Source organism: Filicampus tigris, chromosome 13 (assembly GCF_054856515.1).
Source record: "Filicampus tigris isolate MCC_2025a chromosome 13, RoL_Ftig_1.0, whole genome shotgun sequence".
NCBI classification, from domain to species: Eukaryota; Metazoa; Chordata; class Actinopteri; order Syngnathiformes; family Syngnathidae; genus Filicampus; species Filicampus tigris.
The window spans coordinates 21,660,366-21,686,660 of record NC_141229.1 but is presented as its reverse complement, the minus strand read 5'-3'; the positions used below and the strand labels follow the sequence as shown (position 1 = coordinate 21,686,660).

The 26,295-nt window shown below is 39.7% G+C and overlaps 1 protein-coding gene across 2 annotated transcripts in view; it reads left to right on the top strand.

The window, feature by feature from the left end:
- The first annotated feature begins 4,289 nt into the window (after nt 1-4,289).
- gabra2a (gamma-aminobutyric acid type A receptor subunit alpha2a) overlaps nt 4,290-26,295 on the top strand; it is a 38,988-nt gene continuing 16,982 nt past the window's right edge. The window contains exons 1-4 of one of the 2 annotated variants that reach the window (XM_086048609.1): nt 4,290-4,435; nt 4,594-4,667; nt 6,159-6,265; nt 10,224-10,291. In XM_086048609.1, coding sequence (XP_085904735.1) covers nt 4,603-4,667; nt 6,159-6,265; nt 10,224-10,291 — 240 coding nt within the window. In that variant the 5' untranslated portion in view covers nt 4,290-4,435; nt 4,594-4,602. The remainder of the gene's footprint in view (nt 4,436-4,593; nt 4,668-6,158; nt 6,266-10,223; nt 10,292-26,295) is intronic. The other variant, XM_086048610.1, reaches the window with a different exon arrangement.

The window sequence follows — 26,295 nt, the reverse complement described above, 5'->3', positions numbered from 1 at the left end:
TTTCCAATATCGTGTAGCCCTACTTCATACTTTTAAAGACTATCTATACCAATATTTCAGGTTACCTTGTTTAATTTCCATCCATTTTCTGGAACTGCTTATCCTAAGAAGGGTCACAGGTGAGCTGGAGCTGATGCCAGATGACTTTGGGTGAGTGGTGGGGCACACCCTTGAGTGGTTGCCAGCCAATGCTATCTTATATGTTGTGCATCAGGTCCTGATGTAAACACCTGGATCGCTGAATGGTTGATCTATTGCCTCATTTGCTTTTGATGTTAAACCCAAATGTTTTCAGTCATCGGCAAAAGTAACACAATTGGTCTAACTGTTCTAATAGTTTTGGATGGACGTATAGGTTGAAGGAGTCTTTGTAAGGAGAATGTTTTGTTTATGTGGTCAGATGAGGTCACCCTCGCACAAGTGCACACGCACTCACAGGAATGTGCCTGCTCTGTCTTTTACGCGTTTCTATTCAGGTCAATGTGACTGTACTTGTGACTAAGCACTTAAGAGTTGACACCTGAATCCACTCTGTGACCCTTTGACAACAGCTTGGTCCTAACAAAGCCAGCACATTTCATGTTGCCCCAATATAGCAACAGTTGTCAGCACCAGCAGGGGACTGCACTGCTGCTTCAAGAGGTCAGTTCCTTCCAATTAAGAGATGATGCATCCAAACATTGCATATCAGGGTCTTGTGTTTGAAAGGAGTCATTAGTATTTTTGGTGTGACTTCTTTTTACTAGAGTGACCTGTCTCTTGTCATTATAAGGTACTACTGTAGTGCTGGATATGACTAAAAGATTCTGTCTTCAATATGTGCGTCAGATTACTTGTTTGCATCTACTGTACCTGGTTACAGTGGGATTGATCAACCCTTCTACCCAGAATGCCCCGAATACATTGTGGCGAAATTTAACGCAGTCATATAATAATACAAAATTCACACACCATTTAAAATGAGTGACACTTAAAAATCATGCCCGTATAAAATCTTACTTGCACAAAGTATGCAGGACAAAGGTCCATATAAACATTCATGCATTCATTCATTATAACAAGAAGCACATCTTGTTTGACTTGTAATGTTAGCAGGATTAAATAGATTCTTCCAGTGGTCTGTGTGTGTGTGTGTGTGTGTGTGTGTGTGTGTGTGTGTGTGTGTGTGTGTGTGTGTGTGTGTGTGTGTGTGTGTGTGTACTGTATAAAGTGTTCATACCGTTTGTCCAGCCAAACCCTTTCTTAAAATCAAATGATCCTTTTCATAGTTGGGTGATGCCTGCCATCACACCCCGATGATGGGTTCACCTAATTCAAGGGTATCCAAATCTTTTCTGCATAGAGAAAAAAAATCAAAGGATCAAAGCCCACTTTGACATTCTTAACCTTTGATTTATTTAAAAGGGAAGTCAATCCAAAACATTTCTTTACAAGAATATGTTCTATGCAGGCCCACTAGTTGAAACACGGCATTCTGATTTATATTGCTATTGTGGAATATGAGTTAAGCAGCAAAATCTAGCCATCTCACGGGGCGGCCATATTCTCACTTCTGTTGACTGAAAATGACACCATAGTTGCTGAGGGCTCAGGTAACGACCAATCACGGGTCACCTGTTTTCTGAAGCAGAGCCATGATTGGTCGTTACCCGAGCCCTGAACAACTGTGATGTCCCAAAGACGGGTGGATTAACTCTTATTCTACAAACTCAATATTTATTAGAGTGCCGAGTTTAGACCAGTGAAGCCATATAGAATTTATTATTGCAAATATTTTTTGGGGTGGACTTACCCTTTAAAGTGGAAGTCAACCCAAGCATAATTTTTTCAAGAATATGTTCCCAGCAGGCCCACTAGTTGAAACACAGCATTCTGATTAATTTTGCGTTTGTGGAAGATAAATTAAGTAGCAAAATGCACTTGTTTTTAGCCATCTCTGGGGGTGGCCATTTTGTCTTCTGTTGACTGAAAATGACATCACAACGACCAATCACAGCTGACCTGTTCTCTGAATTTGAGCCGTGATTGGTCATTGTGAGCAGTTGTGATGTCATTTTCAGTCGACAGAAGACAAAATGGCAACCCCCAGAGATGGCTAAAAACGAGTGGATTAACGCTTATTCCACAAACGCAATATTTATCAGAATGCCCTGTTTCAACTTGTGGGCTTGCATAAAACATATTTTTGAAAAAAATATGTTTGCGTTGACTTCCGCTTTAACATGCTGAAACTAATCCGGGATAAAGCAAAAAAAAAAAAAACTATTAAAAAACAATCCATTATCCGAATCGCTTTTCCTCATGAGAGTCGCTGGTATGCTGGAATCTATCCCAGCCGTCTTCGGGCAGTAGGTGGCGTACACCCCTGAACTGGTTGCCAGCCAATAGCAGTAGGAGAACAAAGGAGAACAACCGTTCACACTCACAATAACACAGAGGGACAATTTAGAGTGTTGAGTTTACACGTAGGCTGGGACCACCCTGAACTGGATGCCAGCCAATCACAGGGCACACAAAGACAAACAACCATTCACACTACAATTTAGAGTGTTCAGTTAACCTACCATGCATGTTTTTGGAATGTGGGAGGAAACCAGAGTACCCAAAGAAAACCCACGCAGGCACAGGACATGGAAACCCCACACAGGAAAGCCGGAGCCCGGATTCAAACCCACAACCTCTGTACTGTGAGGCAGATGTGCCAACCAGTCGCCCACTGTGCCGTGCCGTCCGTGTCAATTATACATTTATTATATGCCCCCCGGGCATAGTTCGGACACCCCTGAGTCCTGACAAGTACCGACAATTGAACTGCCACATGACAAACTGTTAACAAACCAACTGTGTTTTTAACCATGAAACGAAACTGTAGTATTATTAACATTTTAAAAATACATAAATTGGCTGATGACAACTTTTTATGGAGGAACAACGGCACATTCTCAGTGTAACAAAGTTGTAAGAACAGCCACACTGACAACTGCTAAAATGAAGATGATTGCTGAAATATCCTGCCACATTGTTGATTTCTCTATTAAGGATTTCTTCATGTCTTACCACACATGTACTAAGTAATCTTCCACCTACATGCATACACATACACAAACAAATACAAGACGTTCGTTCCAACTGCCCTTTTGCTCACCCCATCCTTTAGAGTTGGAACCCCCATGTAATTAAGGAAGTCAGAACGAATACAAAGAAAGGAGCTGGATAGACTGTTCTAAAACGCACTCAAGAATTGTATTGTGCAGTTCTCCGTTCTCCTTGCAAGCAGAAATTTCAAAGAGAGTGTCTTAATCTCCTTGTTTTGTGTGATTTTCTTAAATGTCTATCTGATAAACCTGACACAAACCCAGTTTACTCTCTAATGATTTAATGTACTGAAGAATACATATTCTAGTTCATTTCAATACCAGCTGGGTTTTTTTTTGAATAAGTGAATGAATGAATGAGTAGTTTATTTTCGGTTGAATACATAATACAGAAAAGAAAATACACAAATCATTTCAAACATCAATTAACAACCGAAAAAAGGAATAGGCTGAAGCACCAGGCTTATTATTGCCTATGAATCACCTAGAATTACAATAGGACAAAAGAAAGAAATACAATGCACTCAAATTTAAATCTCTAATTTTACATTTTATCAATGGCCCTATATGCATGAATTATTTTACTTTTTATTTTTTTCTTACACCTTTACAAAGAACAACACAGCTTCAACCCATCATCAAGTCCATTTCACTCCCAAAACTGAAACGCATCTGTAATTTATGTTGGTCCTTACTTTACATATTTCAAACATAAATTAACCTCTTAAATGAGAATTTCCTTGTCTTAACTTAAAAAAAGGTCTGAATACCAACAGGTAGGCTTTCATTTATGACACGAAAAGGGATTTCCAATGTCTTCAGATACACAATATTCATGAATTTTAAAATAACATCCTATGAATACTTTATTAGTTAATAGTTAATTTAGTAGTTAATTTATTATTTTTCACAACAGAAAGCTGCGACTGAGGGTTCTATTAATTCAAGGGTGTACCACTGACAACAGATTTTGTGTATAGTTGAGAATGACCTTTTGCTGGAACATTAGTTTTGATTTCATTACATTTTGTTATTGTTATATTTTGTTTTTCCACTTCTACGGAACTGAACATAGATTGATGAAAAAGGAATAAGCAGCCTATCTTGCATCATTGATGACAAATATGCGGGAGGTGCCCTGCTGAGTATTTCTGAAGAGCGCAGTACTCTGCTCAGCTTGCACTCAGACGAGCTGCGAGGATTCCCCCGTGAGCATGAGTGCACATTGTTGGCTTGCACTCTTTTTATTTCCGATGGGTGGGCGTCTTTACTCTGTTCAGACGTTTTCCCCTCCAGTTCCTCCACAGTAGCAGCCGCAGCGGACACCTGTCGCGTTTCAGGTAGGAAACTACAATGTAGCTTCATGAACAACATATTGAGGACAACGTGTGTCAAACAGGATAATCACACATCCGTTTTTGGGCAGCAAAAGTGACAGAACGTTTGCGGTCATGGAAAACGCCCCCATATTTTTAAGCACCCCCGCTGTTTCTCACAGGCTTCCACGATGAGAGGACGATGGCGCTCTTACTTCATGACTGTCTTGGTCTACGTGATCGCATTGCACACACGGTGAGTTCTGGCTCGTTTCTTTCATATTGTATTGCATTGGGAAATGTGCGCGCCGCCTTCTGATTTCGTATTCGTAGCAAAAGCAGCGTACTACAGCGACTTATGTCACGGTGTATGGTATTCGCGATGCTTGGTGCGGAAAATAGCTGAAAATAGCTCATGCCACACTTTTGCACATCATGTGCAGCAGGTGGGATTCTCACTAATTCAAAAAGGTGGCACCATATCACCCCTATTTTAGCATCACTTCATAGGCCCCCAGTCTGTTTTAGAATATATTTTAAAATTCCACAGATTACCTTTAAAGCATGTATGGGACTGGGTCTGCGCTACTTATCTGAACTTTTAACCGCTTATGTGCCAGCTACCCGAGGTCTCAGGTGCTTGGGCGAAGGACTTCTGTTTTTTCCGAAGTCGAGGCTTAAAACTAAAGGGGATAAATAATTCTCTATCAGAGCGTCGCGACTTTGTAACCACCTGCCTGCGGTCCTTAGATGCCCAAAATCGGTTGCATCTCATTTCTTTAAAATGCACTTTGGAAGACTGCAGTCTAAAAACAGTTGGGTTAAAAATAACACAATTTGGGGTAAAAAAATTGACCGATTCACTACTTGGGTCAAATTTGACCCAACTTTCTGTTCTGTTTTCTGCAAAAACAACCCAAAAAAATAGGTAATTTGTACAAAACAACCCAAAAAAATAGGTCTGTTTTGTACAAAACAAATTGACCCTATTAGAGGATCGGTCCATTTTTGACCGAAAATAGTGTGATTTTAAACCCAATTGTTTTAGGGTGTGGCATCTTCTCCCCCCGCTTCTTCTTTTTTTAAATTATTATTTTCGTGTTTAATTTAATTTATTATTATTTTTATGGATGTAATTTTATTTTGGGACTTGTGTGTGAAAATGAATTTATCATCTGGTTTTACTTATATGGACTTCATTTTAATTTGGAGTTTGTATTCTAAAATGAAAACAATATTTACCTTCCCATACACATTTTCCTTCTTGGTCTCACTTGGGTTGTCAGATTCCTGTGTTTCTGCTCGTGTATTGCCTGGGGCTTTTCCTTCATTTTTGCTATGGTTGATATTATTTTGTTGTTGTTATGTTGTTGTTGTTATTCATGTGATTAGGTTGTTAGCATTTTATTGGCTGTGATTTGCGTTCTAGTTGATCTGTCAAAGCACTTTGTAAGTGTGTTATTATAATTATTATTATTAAAAAAAGTTGACCAATTCAGACCCACATGGTAAACCTGAAGTTTTAGGTTTTGAATTTAACTCTGCTTCATGTAACTTACTTAGTCTTCACCTTTGCTTTTTCATGTGCCACACTCCAATTACTGTATAGGGTTGAAATACTGTATACCCTGCACGCAAATACACACACACACTATTCCTACTACTTTTAGTACGGTACTAATTTTGGCTCATCAGATGTTGTCTTCTGTGATGCTGTTTCTAATATGACAAAAAATGTTAATGATAGGTCCAAAGCTGATTCCAATGCAACACGCAAAGACATCACAACGTTCACTAAGATCCTGGACAGTCTTCTAGATGGCTATGACAACAGGCTGAGACCTGGCTTGGGTGGTAAGATTTCATGCTTTGTGTTCAATTTGTGCAAAGGGATTAATAACAATGAGATGTTGGTGATCAGGGAATCTTTATATAGTGTGGGCGCATCCATAGTCTCTCTCTCTCTCTCTACGTGTAAGTGAGAAGCATAGCTGGGCACTTGACCTTTTTTTGCCGATCCACCCTTGACCTGGATACCCTTCTGGCCGCGACCCCCCGCCCTTATTCATAAAAATGATCAACCCCCCCATCCCCCCCGCCCCGTTCCGCTCTCAAGCCCCCCCTCAAAAAAAAGTGGCCCTGATTGACGCCGCCACGGGAGAGATGCTAACTGCAGAATCTTTTTAAGGATCATTAGCAGGCTAATTTACTATTTGATCCCGCGGTGGACACGCTTCAAAATGCACCACTAGTACTTTACTACTTACCCAACTGCGTGGGCTTACTTCCATTGCGAGCCCTGGGGTTGGTTTCGTCGTATTGTATAAATATTTGGGTCCAACAGACGGCCAGAAGATGGCCACTTTCCCTTCGTTCATGGCCTTGAAAATAAAAGCATACCAGCAAACCACTATACACAGCAGGTTTGCTACGGCGTATTTCCAGAAGTAGAAGACGCCAGAAGAAGTGCATGAACTCCACCTTGATGTGGCAGCGTCACACATGAGTGCTCCGCACAGCTTAATTTAATGTACCCCCGGACACAAGTTGTTTTGAAACCGTTAAGTTCCAAGTCGGGGGGCGTCGCTTCAAAAAGACAGCGACAATGGATATCGTACCTGCTACAACCATAAAGGGGCCGAGATGACTAGACTATGCATTTAATTTTATTGCCAAACTAGTTTGCTTTTGCAGCAGCAACGAGCTGCGTGCTGCATCCTCTCTCTCCTCTCCGTGTGAGAAACTGTATGTCATCGCAACATGTGACATAATGGACCGATCAGAGCAGCAGCAATTACTGATGAGTGCGTGGCATGTGTCGCAGACCTGTCGCCAACAGCACAATGCATCGGTCACGCGAATCAATGCGGCAGTTGTCGCTCGCGCCAACGCGGGAGTAGAAAGAAGCCTGAAAAGAAGCCTTTCACTGAGTAAGCTGAGATGAAATTTGGCCGCCTCGCGACCACATCAAATTTATGAGGGCTGATTAGTTGGCCGGACTAAAATCCACTTCCGGCCATGCTTAGTCCAGCCATTTTTAAAAGTTTGTCACCAGAAGGTGGCAGTAATTTACCAAGTGTTATTTGTTAACCTCTAAAAAACAGAAAAAGAAGAAGAAAGGACAAATTCAAAGAACAAAACTTTCATTTACTGTAATGGCTACTTTATTTCAGTTTGCTTAAAAGGATTAGAAAGCATTTCAATCCACAGGCTTGCTATATCGTAGTGTTTTCTTGTATGTTAAAATAGTTGTCCATATACAGAAGTCAAGCGTGAATTGTGCGTGTTTGGGTCAAGGTATTAACCTCTATTTTAGTCCAAGACCTCACAACTTATTTTATTGAAGCACTTTCACATTTTATGACTGATTTAATGAGGTTTTTCACCAAATTCCCCTCTAAATAACATAAAACATTGACATGGTGCCACATATTATTCTCTTCCAAGTGTACATTTTGCTCTGTTTAGACTGGGACCAAATATAGTCTTTTTAGAGTTCCTTTCGTATCTGCTTCTGGATTCAAATTCTGCTCCTCGCCTGATACTGTCAAGAAACAGAAAACACATAAACAGACAGAATACCTTTAGTAAAATGTGTGTCATATGTGTCATCTTCCACACCGTTTATCCTGTACAGCAGGGGTGTCAAAGTCAAACGGAAGGAGGGCCAAATAAAAAAATTGCGACAAGCCGAGGGCCGGACTGATAGAATGTTCATTGAAATTGTTTAAAATGTCCAGATTGGATCGGGTCCTTCGCGCCTGCTGATGATGTCACGCTTTATATTTCTGTAAAATATTTATTTGTCTCTATGTTTGTCACCCACCTTGACTGTTGTGCTTGTATGTTCAGAGTTACTAAATAAAACATAAAATAAAGTACATAGAATTACAATATTCTGGGGTTCTATTTTTTGCACTAAAATACATTACAACTTTTTGTAAAGTTGAGCATTTAAAATCATTTCAATGGAAAAAATTGATGATTTGGGATATGAGTGTTCTGAGTTACATACACTTTTGCGAGGCAGCTCGTACGTCACTTCCGCATACGACCCGAGAAGAAGCCGCTGCCCGTCTAGTGAAACAAGATCAGTGGAACGTTTGCGTTTCTCCTTCCAAACTGGAAACAATTTTCTGGTTGACTCGGGCTGCAAGATTGTATGAACTGTACATATGAACTGTACATAATGTGAAGTAAGCGGAGAGGTTCATATGATTGGTATGATGTCTCCAACTGACTCTATTTTAGAGCGGCAAGGTATGGATGTAGGTGCTCCTGTCAGAGAACACAGGCCCGTATTCCACTTGACACGTCTATTTACTGTGGTCTGCAACAACACAGACAAAGAATAACCTAGCAACATCATCAATGCATATCCATTAGTTAACAATATGCCTAAACATTACAATTCACTGTATTAAGCAATTAAACAGCCAAACAATACATACAGTAACTATACACATCCACACGTTTCATCACTAGAATAGTAAAAGTAATAGTAATAGTAATAGTAAGCCCAAATAACTAACTAGTGTTCATCAACGTGACATCACTCACGAGAACATATCTAGGCTATTATGTACAGCAGTTACCTGACACGAACCTAAATGATTAAACTCACCTTTTAACATTTACACACAACAACAAACGTGGTGAAACACGGGAAATCTGCAACTACTGCATTTGCTGGCACGGACAAACTACTAGCTAGCTGTGTCGGAGGAGAAAGAAAAGAAACTACGTCTCTTGCTATCGATACTTCGCGCTCGAGGAGCGTTCAGTGCCTGCTCACAGTTTGAGACATCTCAGTACTTCATCGAAACTCAATGAAAATATCAAATGCCAATAATTACTAATAATAAAACGTAAGATTTGTATTATGAAGTATTTCTTAACAAAGTGTGTTTTACTCCGAATAACTTTTCACCCCAATCCGATTCTGAAAACCACGAAAAGTGACGTGAAGTCTTGAGTCGGCATGTAGACGACCGAAGGACGAAAGACGCAAAAGTAGCGGTAACAACGGCCAAGGGGTGGCAAACATAGATGCAAAGAAATATGTTGCAGAAATAATGCAACGAATTGGGTTATCTGTGTTATGGTCGAATGTGTGTCTTTCCAAGTTGTGTTGTTTCCGAGGTTAATGAATGCATCGTGCGGCTCGCTTGATGGGAGGGCATGGGAGCGACTGTAGCGGAGGACGAAGGGGAGAGCATGATTGAACGGTTGTCGTACTGTATTGGCGTCGGCTGCGGCCCACAGTAGCCGGTTGGACTAATAAAATGTGATAATTAAACTACGTCTGTGTTCTTGGAAGACGCTACAATATATTTTAACGCGTGACGTCATCAGCAGGCGCGAAGGACCCGATCACTTCTGCTGCCCACAACGGCTTGCTGCGGGCTGCGGGCCGGATCTAAAAATAAAGCAATATCCTCCCAGGGGCCGTAGAAAACCTTCTCGCGAGCCACATCCGACAAATGCATATTACAATCAGTGCGTTAACATGCAGACATTCTTTTGTTGTGTGCACTTTTCACACTTCTCCATGAAGTCGCAGTTTACATACAGTACATTGGGCAAACTTTGGCCAAACTACTATCTGCTTCCACAGTGCTAAGTAACGATGATGCTCTTTTTAACTCTTTCAGTTGTGGGGAAAAAAATGGTGCTTGCTACTTGGTAGCTGCTAACTGGTAGCAGTGTGCAACCGAGTGAATCAAGGCTATTTTTTCCCTTCTTGTAGAGACAATTTTTATGAACTACTGTCTAATTTTTTTCACACCAATTTTATTTCGTTTCTCTACAGACCGTTTAACAGAAGTCAAGACTGATATCTACGTGACCAGCTTTGGCCCAGTGTCAGACACAGACATGGTATGTCTATATATATATATATATATATATATATATATATATATATATATATATATATATATATATATATATATATATATATATATATATATATATATATATATATATATATATTCTATGTGTTATCTATTTTACACACCAACCGATCACGGCTCACCTATTTTCTGAACATGTACATATATATATATATATATATATAATGTGTGTGTAATTAATTATTAATTAAATTACAATATTCTGGGGTTCTATTTTTTGCACTAAAATACATTACAACTTTTTGTAAGTGAGCATTTAAAATCATTTCATTGGAAAAAAAAGATGATTTGGGATATGAGTGTTCTGAGTTACAAACATGGTCACAGAACAAATTCAACTTGTATCTCAATGCACCAATGTAAATTCTGAAGATTATTAGCTTTGAAATTCATTCATTCCTTTTGCTCAGAGCTCAGACATGAGCATTATACACATCCCATCGACTTTTGCCCATTATCTTTTTATTCCATCTCTCAAGCACACATTTTCATCTCTAAAAGCTTTCTTCGATCACAACCACTCCTCCTCCCCACCTAAGTCTTCTCAAATGTGGACTGTAAATGGCATAGATAGAGAAATGGAAGTGACTATTATTGAGACGGCACCCTCAGAAGAAAGAAATAGGAAGATGGACTCATGTTTGATTCATTATCCATCCTCATCAAACTTGCAACAGATAATTTCAGTCCACCTCTATGTATATATCTCCTTTCTATCTTTGATAGCTTGGCTCTAACACACATGCACACACCTTTTGTTCTCTGCAAGATTGGATGAACCCTGCTGCCCTCTCTGCCCATCTATTTATGATGGTTTCTTTTTTTCTGGATTGTAATGTCTGTCTATATTTATTTCACAAATACTCTTAAAAGCTCCCGAATCCTCTTACACTTCAATTTGATAATTTTAAGCCAATGTGGATTTTAAATGAAGACATTCTGTTCCCAAATGTTTTCATTTGGTTTATGTAGCAAGACTCAAAACACATGCCATCATTTTTAATTCAATGTACTGTACAGGGTGAGTTTTAAGTAAACAGTCATTAGAAATTGTTTCTAGAAATTTTAGCGTGACTTCAGTTATTACCAAATATTCTTTTTAAACAGTTAATGTTTTTTGTCTTAATTGTTATTTCTTGTTTTCATGTCTTGACTGTTTATTGGTTTGTTATTTTTGATGCTACCATTGCTTATGTGGAAATATGAAGATTTGCTCAAATTTTCCTACGTGATAAAGAACATGCATTGTTTGTTTCAATAAATTCGTAAGTTAAATATGGATTGTGAGTCAACTGTTTAGGGAAATAATGACAAGAGGGAAGAAGCTGTCAGAATTTCTGCTGGTTATAGTGTGCGTTGCTTAATAGCGCCTAATTGAGGGAAGGAGCTGGAAAAGGTGGTGATGAGGATGTGAAAGGATAAAAAAGGAAATTTTGCCTGCCCTTGTCTTAGTTCTTGCAGCGTGCAAGTCAAGAGTGGGTAGGAGGGAAACCACCAATCTTCTTGACAGACCTGTCCATTGCAGTTGGATTTTGTCCTTTTTTGTGGCAGCAACAAACCAGACTATGATGGATGAGCGCAGCACTGATTCAATGACTACCGTATAGAACTGCCTCAATAACCCCCTGGCAGGCCGTGCTTCATTAGAAACTGCAGGAAAAACACCCTCTGCTGAGCGTTTTTCAGGATGGAATTTAAGTTTGTCTCCCACTTCAGGAACTGAGATATGGTAATTACAATAATTACATACCAACAATGATAATAGAAATAATATATACCAACATGATAAGCTACAACAAGCACATACCAACAATGGTAAGAACGAGCCAGTGACTGAGCAGTTAATGCTAAGCCCCGGCCTCCTTGTACTGTGTCCAGACCATACGTTTGTAAGACACTTAAAATTATGGATGCTTTGACATTGCTTGTGGTGTAGGTCCTAACTGTTCCACTGTTTTACCCCACATACAGACACACAAAAACTCTTCCTGATAGTACGAAACTTTGATATTTGACATTTCCAAAGCCTCGCATGCCATAAGTACTCTAAGTAAAAAAAACAAAAACGTTTTATATTGATTGGTAGCGATTTACTAAAGGCTTTAAATTAATTAATAGGGTATAATATTTCACAAGGTCGGGCAAAACCATGGCACGGTAGTCGACTGGTTAGCACATCCGCCTCACAGTTCAGAGGTCGTGGGTTCGATCCCGGCCCCGGCCTCCCTGTGTGGAGTTTGCATGTATGCGTGGGTTTTCTCCGGGTACTCCGGTTTCCTCCCACATTCCAAAAACATGCATGGTAGGTTGATTGGACTCTACAAATTGCCCCTAGGTGTGATTGTGAGTGCGGATGTTTGTCTCTGTGTGCCCTGCGATTGGCTGGCAACCAACTCAGGGTGTCCCCTGCCTACTGCCCGAAGACAGCTGGGATAGGCTCCAGCACGCCCCGCGACCCTTGTGAGGATAAGCGGTATAGACAATGGATGGATGGATTTCACAAGGTCATGAATCTTCAGTGATTTCGATTGAAAAAACAGACTATTGGTGTGTACTAAAAATTTAGCCTTATGTATAATCCTTACAGCTCATTTTTTAATATGAATAAAGGATGTATGGAACATTGATAATTGTTTCCCCATACTTCGACACAATAGGTGAGATATGGGAGTACTAAGGAACAATATAATGTTCTGAGAGCATCATGATCTAGGAATTGCTTTGCTTTATTCATGATTGAGAGACTTTTGGAAATTTTTGCTCTTATGTGTCTGATGTGGGCATTCTATGACAACTTGTTATCAATTATTACTCCCAAGAATTTATATTCCTTAACATTTTCTAGTTGGACACTATCTAGTTGTATTGTCAATTCTGGTTTACTTTTATAGTTACCAAATATCAAAACTTTAGTTTTTTTTGCATTTAGAATTAATTTATTATGATCTATCCACATTTTAATTTTATTGAGTTCTGTATTTTCTGTACTCACGAGTTCATTATAATTATCACTAATATAAAATATATTTGTGTCATCTATAAACAATGTTAATTTTAATAATTTCGATACACTAAATCAGGGGTGTCAAAGTCAAATGGGCGGAGGGTCAAATAAAACATTTTGCGACAAGCCGAGGGCCGGACTGATAGAGTGTTTTTGAATTGAAATTGTTTAAAATGTCCAGATTGGATCGGGTCCTTCGCGCCTGCTGATGATGTCACGCTTTATATTTCTGTAATATATTTCTTTGCCTCTATGTTTGTCACCCCCCTTGGTTGTTGTGCTTATATGTTCAGAGTTACTAATTAAGAAATAAAATAAAGTACATTACTGCTACCTTTGCGAGGCAGCTCGTACGTCACTTCCGCTTACGACCCGAGAAGAAGCCGCTGCCCGTCTTGTGAAACAAGATCAGTGGAACGTTTGCGTTTCTCCTGCCAAACTGTAAACGATTTTCTGGTTGACTCGGGCTGCAAGATTGTGTGAACTGTACATAATGTGAAGTACAGCGGAGAGGAGCATATGATTGGTATGATGTCTCCAGCTGACTCTATTTTAGAGTGGCAAGGTATGGATGTAGGTGCTCCTGTCGGAGAACACAGGCCCATATTTCACTTGACACATCTATTTACTGTGGTCTGCAACAACACAGACAAAGAATAACCTAGCAACATCATCCAATGCATATCCATTAGTTAACAATATTCCTAAATATTACAATTCATTGTATTAAGCAATTAAACAGCCAAACAATACATACAGTAACTATACACATCCACACGTTTCCTCACTAGAATAGTAAAAGTAATAGTAATAGTAATAGTAAGCCCAAATAACTAACTAGTGTTCATCAACGTGACATCACTCACGGGAACATATCTAGGCTATTATGTACAGCAGTTACCTAACACGAACCTAAATGATTAAACTCACTTTTTAACATTTACACACAACAACAAACGTGGCGAAACACGGGAAATCTGCAACTACTGTGTTTGCTGGCACGAACAAACTACTAGCTAGCTGTGTCGAAGGAGGAGAAAGAAAAGAAACTACGTCTCTCGCTATCAATACTTAGCGTTCGAGGAGCGTTCAGTGCCTGCTCACAGTGTGGGACATCACAGTACTTCATCGAAACTCAATGAAAATATCAAATGCCAATAATTACTAAGAATAAAACGTGAGATTTCTAACATGAAGTATTTCTTAATAAAGTGTGTTTTACTCCGAATAACTTTTCACCACAATCCGATTCTGAAAACCACGAAAAGTGACGTGAAGTCTTGAGTCGGCATGTAGACGACCGAAGGACGAAAGACGCAAAAGTAGCGGTATTATTCGTTATAACAACGGCCAGGGGGTGGCAAACATAGATGCAAAGAAATATGTTACAGAAATAGTGGAACGAATTGGGTTATCTGAGTTGTGGTCGAATTTGTGTCTTGCCAAGTTGTGTTGTTTCCGAGGTTAATGAATGCATGGTGCGGCTCGCTTGATGCCACATCCGGCCCACGCGCCTTGAACTTGACATATGTGCAATAGAACATCCCTTTATCATAAAAACCTAATTATTATTATTGTGTGGCCTGGGTACCCGTCCATCATTTGTCAGTCCGTCATTTTTAATGACGAACTGAATTGTAATTGTCAGTCAGTCCGTCAGTTAACCCTGTCAGTTAGTCCGTCAGAATTCCGTTGGTCCATTAGTTGGTCCCGCCAAAAACATCAGAAAAACAGGCCTCCGCCAGTGACGGACTGACGGACCGGACCGTCAGTGACGGACACGGTTTGTGACGATTAGATTGACGGATGAAAACCCACTTCCATCATCTGGCCGTCCGTCATTTTTGTGTCCTGTCAATTTTCAGCAAAACGGGCAACCGTCATAGTCCAACGGATTGGGCACTTAGGTTATCATGCAGTTATTATCAATGTATCTACATCATTCGGCCCAAAGAGCTTTACAAAGCCTCACATTCCCTTTTTTTTTTTTTTGCAAACTTAGAATGCCAAAAAGTTTATAAGTTTAAAATGGCTTACTTTAAGCAGGATGCCACTCTGCATTGTGACCAAGGGTAGAATCCAATCCAAGTTGGTTATTGTGTCTATTTGTGCCATACAAATCTGGCACACTGGCGGCCATCAGCAGCATCTAAAGCTGAGGAGACTTTGTCTCTGGGGAAAACGGACCGGCTTTGAATTTTTTGACACGCGTGAGGGTGAGAGGCTAATGGCAGAGGTTTCATACACTGCCGAGATCGGCTTCATTGACCTAATTGCTGACCAGTTTAACGCTCATTAGCTGGCTAATTTACTATTCACGTACATCCACTTTCCAGGTTAACAACAGACAAACTGCTTGCCACCACATGACGCATGCACACTCCCTCAGATAGCTACGTCTTACACAGAGCTGAGATGAGTTCTCAATTAAAGGGCTTTTTTTGGGATTGGATTTACGACAAATTGCCCTGTCCCTTTTTGGGGCGTGGCTTATGTTATGTTTTCGGTCTCAGCGGTCTACGTCACGGGAGGGAACCAAGCGTGGTAATATTGCTCGCTTTGTCAGCTCTGTTGTCTAAAACGGTGACTGATCCAAAATGCAAATGCACATTACTACTCTTGTCCACTTCAACCTGTGAAAGTATAAAAGTGTTCTGCACAATAGTTTGGATTCATTGACATAAAACGCGACGCTAAACTCGTATAAACTCTTGGGAGGCAGACGGCGACTGGCAGTGGGCAAGCAATCAGGCAAGCATGGATCTTCATCCCCCAATAAAACCCCACCCCGCCCCACCAACCGCTCCCCTCCGAAGCTAACAGTACGATAACAATACAGCTAATAGCAACAACTAGCTTCAGGCCGTTCAAACAAAAGGCGTTAGCACAACAACATTAGCTCCTTACTGTCCGCGCAGCGTGTGGAGGTGATCATGAGCCTGCATCTACATGTCGCGGGGTTGCCTCCCAAGCAGTCAGAGTGAAGCGGCATCAGAGTGAGGTAAGAAGTGTCTTGAACGTGCGGATCCGACTTCACAGCCGAGTGTGGTCGCATTGGAACGCACCATTTCGGCTGTTAAGTTCCATTGGACGGTGCGTTGTCGGCCGAAAAACTGGGGCCATTCCTCATCCAAATAAATGTGCACGTCTCCTCATTCCCACTTCAGTCTCTGTAAATATCCTGACCGGTGTTAAATGCCTCACTTGTCCTAACTGTGATCAGCAAAGAAGCAGTGTTTTTTTTTCCCACGCAAAGACGCAGTGTGCGCTCGTCCCAGCATAAAGCTATGTCGCTCTGCCAACTTCCACATTTCTTCATTCTCATGTAAATCAGCCACAGAGAGATGAACCCTTTTTATATGTTGAAGTGGGCATTAGTAAAGTTGTCCACATAAATTTTGGTGCCAATTGATCGCGGTTTTTGGACGTTACAAGCAATGAAAGTACAATGATTTCCAATGGAGACTTTGGAATCGGTTACTCCCGTGACTCCGGCCAAACACTGAACGCTAGGGGGCACGGCCATTCTCCTCATTAACAAGGGCCGTTATTCATGGAGTAATTTATTTCCTAATTTCTCCCAAATTTATTGATAAAAAAGAAAATGACAACTCTTTTCATTTTCCTGATCAAAAAATATATAAAATGAACTTGTTAGTGCAAACATGGCCATCCGGCCCCACCATCCCTTTAAGATTTCAATCTGATCCGAGTGCAAATATTTGGATTCAATACTCGCTTTTTCACGCCCACTCAGATCCACATTCAAGTCACCACTATTTTAGGACCGTCAGTGAAAAACTGTTTACAAGGGGAAAGCTATCACACAATTTGAAATGGTGTGGATAACTTTAGCAAAGTGACTTTTTGACACACAAAAATATAATTTATGAAACAGAGCGGACAACTTTCTACAAAAAAACGTATAATATTCAAGGATCAAAGAAAGCTATTAGAAGAGTCTTTGAATCAAAATATCCTTAAAATTTGTTTCCATATTATTTGCAAGATTTTCCTCAAGTAAATATCGGTTCCAAGCTTTTTAAAAATTTTTTGTTGAAAAATCCAATTAATCGTGATTAATTATGGAAAATGTTGTGATTAATTAGTTTAAAAATTGTAAGCGCTTGACAGCACTAATATATATATATATATATATATATATATATATATATATATATATATATATATATATATATATATATACACATATGTATATTAGGGGTTTAACGGTTTTTGTATTCGTCCCGAACCATTTCGGTGCGGGCTTCATGGTTCGGTGTACGCAGTCATATGACGAATATGTCTGATGGGGGGAAAAAAAAAGTCGGCGCCTTATGCTGCATTCATGGTACGTCACACCAACTGCGTTCGGAGCGTTTCTGGTGGCGCGTTTCAATTGGAGTCAATGTAGCTCGCGCGGGCAGGCGCGGCTGCGTGCGGGGCGGTGTGAATGATGTGTTTGGAGCGGTGGGATGCGGAGTGAAGCAACGGAAATCTGTCCATTCGCCCCATTTCTCACCAAGTCAACTTTTTTGCTGTGCTGATATATATATATATATATATATATATATATATATATATATATATATATATATATATATATATATATACATACATATATATATATATATATATATACATACATATATACATATATATATATATATATTCTATGTGTTATGTATATATATATTCTATGTGTTATGTATTTTACACACCAACCGATCACGGCTCACCTATTTTCTGAAGCTGAGCCATGACCGGTTGTTGAGCCCTGAGCAACTGCGATGTTATTTTCAGTTGACAGCAAGTGACAAAATGTCCGACCCCTGAGATCGACAAAAATGTGTGGATTTTACTGCGTAACTCATATTCGACAAACACAATATCAATTAGACTGACTGCCCTATTTAGACTCGGGTAGCATAGAGCATATTATTGTCAAGAACATCTTTGGCTTGACTTCCTATTTAATAATTCGAAAACTCCTGAAGTGTGCTTTGAGTTTAGCCCCCTGTGCTTTTGAGTTTGACATCCCTGATGTAAACTATAGCTGACACTTGCCTTAGCAACAGCTGCAGCTGAGCCTGAGAGACAAGGCCATCATCCAGTCAGGTGTCATCCTAAATCAAGATAGGACAAGACAACGTACATTTGAGACTCACAATATATCACCATACTAGGCTTCTGTACATGTGAAAAGATGGATAGGAAGCCGCTGTATGTGAGGAATGTCTTTCTTTTCAGACATGAGGCAAATAGCACATGGCGCATCACTCATGGCTACTCCTGTATGCTACATTCTCCAACAGTAAACTACTAATACGACTGCACCTACAGTAAACAATTGTGATGATGATCACAGAGTACAGTATGATCACACAGTCTGCAGCGGTGGTGTTAATTAATAATTAAGTCAATATTATTTATATACAACAACAGCATTTGCGCCTCTGCACCTCTGTGGTATGTGTGTGTGTACATATACATATATACGGTACACCTATATATATATAACGACGTACGCGACCTACAACGTTTCGACTTTACAATGCACGTGCCTCCTCCTCCATTTTGTCCCCAGCACCATAGTGACAACGTTTACATGCAGTCAATATTCGGGTTAAAGTCAAAATTCCGATTTCTGAAACATTCTGAATATATATACATTGCGTCATTGCAATAGCCTTAATAGACTTTCAAGTTGACCTTCATGGTGGCTAACTTGACCGTTTTCGACGTCTCAGCTTGCCACCTACATCAACACAACGCCATCCCGAAGTCATATTCAGTCGCTAACTCTAACAAACCACTGGTTAATTACGCTGTCGGCACAAGTCTCCGGCGTTAGTGGCTAGCAGATGTTATCATTTCAACAAGTGCCTGGCTGGTAGTTCAACAGCTTGGCTTACTTTTTTTTACTTCTTTTTCAATATTGTGGAGATTATTTTGTAATGTGCTGTCCATGTGTAAAGGAAGGTGCCTTAAATTGTACCTCAAGGTCTTTTTCATTATGAAAAAATAAAATTAAAACCTTGTCTTCATTTATTTTATAAAAACACTTTTGCTCATTAAATAATTTTAAGAAAACATACAGCTCAAAATGTCTGGCAGAATACCTTGTTATTTTATGCACTGTGCCACGTATAAAATAGGAATGTCCTTATTTATTCTCATACAGTGTATAAAATACACTGTGAGTCTCACAGCACGTATAAAATAAGACTTTTCTTATTTTATTCTTATACAGTGTATAAAATAATAAGGTATCCTGCCTTATATTGCGTATTTAAATCCTAAATGGCCATATTAGACATTAGGATTTTTTTTTTTTTTTTAAATGGGCAAAAGTGTTTTATAAAATAAATTAAATAAAAGTTCTAATTCAGTTTTTTTTTTTTTTTTTTGCTGATCGAAAGACAATCCGCTCCGTGACTCAAAATCCGTGACCAATCTGAACCGTGACTTACGTGATCCGTTGAACCACTAGTGAGTACCAAAGTCAATCTCCTGGTATCCATGTGAGTAACCCATGAAAAAAAATATATATATAGTCATTGGCATCAATGACGCATATATATATATATATATATATATATATATATATATATATATATATATATATATATATATATATATATATATATATATATATATATATATATATATGGGCCATTCTACTAAATTGGTTCAAATTCAGAGTTGGAAAATGTATGAAATTTGTCTATCATTTCAGAAAAACCTTTATTGTATTGCACGATATGTAAGGGGCACATATATAGTAGAAGTACAGTCAATTTTCAAATAGTATTTTCTAGCTTCCCTAATATCTTGCCTATCCTAAAATTTGTCACAACCGAAACACACAATTACAGAAGAATTAAAGTAATTCTAATAGCTGATTCATATTTTTTTCCATTCCCCCATCTACAGAGTATTTTTATAAATTAGTATATATGGTTTTGACATCAAAACCAATCTAAGTAATTTTTTAACAGAATTTAATATTACTTTTTATGAAATAAATCAAAATGTATATGCTGTTTTTCATTGTAAAATGTAGAAAGTCGATCATATTGACTTCAAAAGTCATCATTAATTAAAACAAACATACCCTTAAACAATCATATCATACATTTTATTTTTGTTAAAACATCTGTTTTTTTGGTAGTGACTGCGGTTTCGGTAATGACCATATTGTTGCTGCTGTTGCAGTAATACTTTGTATGAGGGTAGCATTGTTATCACTTAACTAGTTTAACTAGTGTAATGAATGAAACCATTTCAAAGATTTAGTTTATCGCACAGTGCTGCAAGCAAGGCAGATTTGAACATACCTCTGTCACTTTTTCGGGAGGCTCGATTAGACCTAGGCGCTGGTATTTGACCGCCTTCACTAGAGGTGCTATGTGGCGAGGAAGCCTGGCAAACCATCTCCATCTCTCTCTGTTTTTTGAGAGACATCCGGTGGTCTTGTCTTTTCCTCCATGCTCTTCTGACTTTCCTTTGCTCTCTGCTGGATAATTCATTGGTAGACTTCATCTTTCTTCTTTCCTTCCATCTCTTATTTCTTTCTCTTTTTCTTTTATTAAATATTCTTCGGATTTCACTAGGTCATTCTAACCCTTTTCCTGTACTCTGTCTCTGCTAGGCTTTTTGGCATTTTGGCGTTTTTCCCCTTCAAATTAAGATAAAATATGAAATAGAATATTGTTAAAACGAGAAAGATCTGTGTATGACATATGTATCTATGTATTATATTATTTAAAACGTACTTAAAAAATAAACATCATATTGTCACTACTGAAACCACTATGTCACAACCGAAACCTTTCTGTATGTTTCATTAGGGACTGTTTTGGTAGTGACGTTTTATGATAGTTGTTAACAATGCTCAACAATGCTAGGCACAATGTGGCTACCACACACAGTTTTGAGCATGTGTACAGCGATAGAAAACACAACATTTAGCAATAAAATCAAAAGTGCTAATTTTATTGCAGAAATTAGGTGTTTGGTAGTGACGGTCCTTAAAACCACATGCTGAATTTCAGACTTTGGAGGGCGCATACTTAATAATGCTGTAAACTACTGTATTTTCCAGGCTATATGCCGCACAGCTATATAAGCCGCACCCATTCTATTTTTAGAATATTCTGAAAAAAAACTTAGATAAGCCACACCTTTATATAAGCCGCAACTATCTATGTTGAAAACTTTTATATTTACTGCATTTACAGAACGATTATGAACTGTAAATGTACATGTATGTACCTGAGCAGATTCTTTCCTAACAGTGCCTTTTAACACTGCAGCAACGTTGCTGATTAAAACAGAAGAGAACCAAGAGAAAATAAACAGTACTTATCTTCATTTCACTGCCGACTGCCGCTCCAATTTGTCAGCTAATGTCCACCAGACTCCACCATGTATTGTTCTACTACATTCTACATATGTTGTTTGTTAATAAAGTCAGCCAATCTAACACACGACGTGCTAAATCAAAACAGCATCGAATCGAAAATCGAAACAACAGAACAGACGTAACATCAGCCAATCACATTCATGTGCACTTCACGGACCTCTAGGAAAACATAGAATCAAAGCATTACAGCACCTAATGCAATCACCTTGCCTATGGCGCCCTCGCCTGTTAAACTCCTCCACCTGCAGTCACATCCAGTCAATGGAAAATGTATTGTATTGGATTGTACTGTCATTCCGGTTAGAGCGCCCCGAGCGGTGGAAGAAAAATCCACAGAATAGCCGCACCGGAATATAAGCCGCATGCCTCAAAATCTAGGAAAAAGGTTGCGGCTTATAGTCCAGGAAATACAGTAATTACTCGACATGTGGCCATTGATAAACATGAAGGCAATGTCTCCTCCTGGTGAAATTTCTGGGGATGTGGCTAAAACCAAGCCCTGCCTACAGACAAATACTCTGTGTTTCAATGTCAATTGGATTAGTTTGAATAAAAGATAAAAACAAATTATACTTGCAGACATATATCCATATTTCAAATACTCTATTTTTCAATGCATCTCAAGATTCAAATTAACCGTTCTACATTCTCTCAGAAGTGGACTAGCTGCGTTATAACAGAGATCTTATTTAATATATTTATTTCTAGCCTGAAGCATTGACGTCTAGTTCAGCGTAATGGTGTGCTTTTATTCTAAAGGGGGCTTTCGCTGCTCGTCAGCGACCTATTACCGTAATGCCTCGTATAAAGGAAATTAGGGGCGGCTGGCTTGACTTCATCCATTTGAGTGGAGGCTGGCTTGACCGCAATGAAGAATTGGTATCGAGCCATCCCTAATATATAATATAATAATTAGGGCTATAGGCTCCAGCACCTCCCCGCGACCCTGTACAGGATAAGTGGCTTTGAAGATGACATGACATAATTTGGGTTGTCAAGAGATTAAATTTGAGAGATTAATTAATTATGATCTGTAATTAATTGATCTAATTAATCATTTTTTTTAATCTCACTTAAAAATTGCTGAGAAAAGCCCCAAAGCCCCCCATCCACATTGTCTGTATGCATGTATCTGTATTTATGGTGTATATCTTTTTTTCAATTACCCAATCATTTGCCATCTTAAGGAACGTTTTTTTGCATTTGTCAGCTACGTCCCTGGTTTCTGTTTTCACGACAATAAGTGCAAAATGAGTTTAAGGTTTACTCACCATCAATAGTGTCCAGGCACCCCCAAATAACCGTGGTTGCAAGTTGAGGTCCAGTGATCTGCGGTTTTAGCAAATTTGTTCGAATCCCTCACAAAAACATCAAGCTTGCTTTTCTTTTCACTGTCATACATCTTGCTGATGTTAGTCATCATTGCAGTTCTGCATGGTGGTTTGTATGATGGGTCATTGGACACTGTTAGAAACACCTAAATTAATATACCTTGTCTTCAACTATGTTGATCAGCCTGCAGTTCATTGCTATTCACTTGGCAAGAACATTCGTCAGCCCGTCGGTCGCAGACTTGCTCGTACGCGAGCTGTTCTCCAGTTTAGTGTGGCGAAGAGGTTTGCAATGGCTTGTTACATTAGCGTCTCTTTTTTATCATGAGCTGTGGCTTTAGCCACTGCTGGTTACCTTGCATTTATGTGGTAGGCTTGAACTTCTTTGGTAAGCAAAGTCCTTCTTACAAAGAAGGCATATCACTCTGCCTTTATCAATAGTGCTGTCAGGGCATTTTTTTTCATTTACCATTCATCAGACCTAAAAGTCTCACATGCTCCTCCATTTTCACGTTCTCTTTCTGCGCCTGAACTTGCCCTCCCCACCTACAATAGGAGCCTATCAGGTTATACCAAACACAATGACAGCCAATCAGTGTACAACCCATTTCGGCCGCTTGCATCCGAGATCTTGTTCTTTCGGTCATGACCCACATCTCATGACCATAGGTGAGCGTAGGAACGTAGATCGACCGGTAAATCGAGAGCTTCACCTTTCGGCTATGCTCCTTCTTCACCACGACAGACCGAAACAGAGTCCGCATCTCAGCAGATGCTAAACCAATCCGCCTGTCGATCTCCCGTTCCATCCTACCCTCACTCGCGAACAAGACCCCAAGATACTTGAACTCCTCCACTTGGGGCAGACTCTCATCCCCAACCCCATAGAGGGCACGCCACCCTTTTCCGACTGAGGGCAAGGTCTCAGATTTGGAGGTGCTGATTTTCATTCCCAACCAATTCAGGGTGTCCCCCGCCTACTGCCCAAAGACAGCTGGGATAGGCTCCAGCACGCCCCGCGACCCTTGTGAGGATAAGCGGTACAGATAATGGATGGATGGATGATTTTCATTCCAACCGCTTCACACTCGGCTGCGAACGTCTCCAGGGAGAGTTGGAGATCGCGGCTTGAAGAAGCCAACAGTACCACATAATCCGCAAAAAGCAGAGAAGCAATACTGAGGCCACCAAACCGGACACCCTCGACACCTCGGCTGCACCTAGAAATTCTGTCCATAAAAGTTATGAACAGAATCAGTGACAAATGGAAGCCTTGGCGCAGTCCAACTCTCACGAAATAAATCCGACTTACTGCCGGCAATGCGAACCAAGCTCTGACATCGGTGGTACAGGGACCGAGCATCCCTTATAATGGGGCTCGGTACCCCGTATTCCCGAAACACCCCCCACAGAACTACCCGAGGGACATGATCGAACGCCTTCTCCAGGTCCATAAAGCACATGGAGACTGGTTGGGCAAACTCCCATGCACCCTTGAGGACCCTGCTGAGGGTGTAGAGCTGGTCCACTGTTCCACGGCCGGGACGAAAACCACATTGCTCCTCCTGAATCTGAGATTCGACCTCCCGATGGACTCTCCGCACCTCTGAATAGGGAGGATGTATTTTACTGGAGGGACAACTGGATAAACTATGTCCTAACTGTGGGGAGACTCCACAGCACCGAGCAGCTCCATCCTGACCCTTCTGACGGCAGTGCGAATCATATATGCTGTTAATACGCTGGAGGGTGATCAGCTTCACTAAAGACATCAGGAGAAAGAGAGACACAACTTTCTCCTGAAATCTCAAATAGTACCGTGTTTATTCGTTGTTAAATTCATTATATCGTTCTTGTGTATTTAAGTATTTTTATATTTGCAACTGTGTTCTGGATATGAACTGTCTGAAATGAATTAAAACCAATGACCTCTAACTTCCTCTAACGTCTTACCTTGTTTGAGCACTCTGCTCAGTCTGCTGCCCCACCCCCCACAAATAATAATAATAAAAACGAAACGCAAAGAGGAAAATATCTACATATTAAATTGTATGAAAAGGTAAGAAGGTTTTCGTATTTTATTTATTTTCATTGTTTTTCACTATAAAGATAATCACAGTAGAGGAGCCGAGAGAGTGACGTCATCAATTCCGCTACTGTAATCTATTGTCGCTTTACTGGGTTAATTTTTTGCTGGGTGGAGCTCTTATCAGAGAGCCAATAGGAGGTTTTCACACAAGGCACTTTCCTGCCCCCTGATTAGCATTTAGTGAAACTAGTGAGCCATTTGGGTTTCACTAGTTCTACTAGTGAACATTTGGGCAAACTAGTTAAATCAAAAGACCCTTTAACTAGTTAACTAGTGAGCAGGTTGGCATCCACTAGTTCTAATAGTGAAAATTTTGGACATCACCAGTTGAACTAGTTTAGTCAAAATGATGCACTAGTGTAGCTAGTGGATATTTGAGGCATCACTAGTTAACGAGTGACATTTTTGAGACTTGCTAGTAAAATATCAAGGCTTCAAGGTGCTTTCACTAGCTAACTAGTTAGTGTTTTATCCTTCACTATTTTAGCTCTCACTAGTTTACTAGTGTAGGAAATCATAGGTCACTAGTTAAAATGTTAGAAAAATCCACGTTTTACTAGTTAGTAAAGCTTTTGAATGTGACTAGTTAACTAGTAAGACTTTGAACATTACAAGTTTGGTCCAGTGGGCCACTAGAGCGTCAAAATGCTGACTAGATGGGAATTTGGCACTACAAGTGTCACTAGTCAGACTTCTGTCAGAGCTAGTTGGACTAAAGTGTCACTAGTAGCTGAAACGAGTTAGTTGCGTCTCTGTGCAACTAATAGGACAAAGTGCATAGCTAGTGTGGCTGAATGTCCAATTAGTGCTGACAAAGACCAAACTAGTGTAATACACTAATGTGTAATATCAAGGATTTGGAATAAATGCTCAAATGGCTTGCCATACACTAGTGTACGTGCTTGCAATGGAAGTAAGTACACGCAGTTGGATAACTACTAGTGGCATGTTAGAAGAGTGTCCACAGCGGGTTTGAATAGTAAATTAGTCAGCTAATGATCTTTTAATAAATCTCTGCAGTTAGCATCTCTTCGGCGGCGGCGTCATGCACAGAGGCTTTTTAAAATAAAAAAAAATAATTATGGGGCGTAACAGGGCCTGGGGGTGATAATTTTTA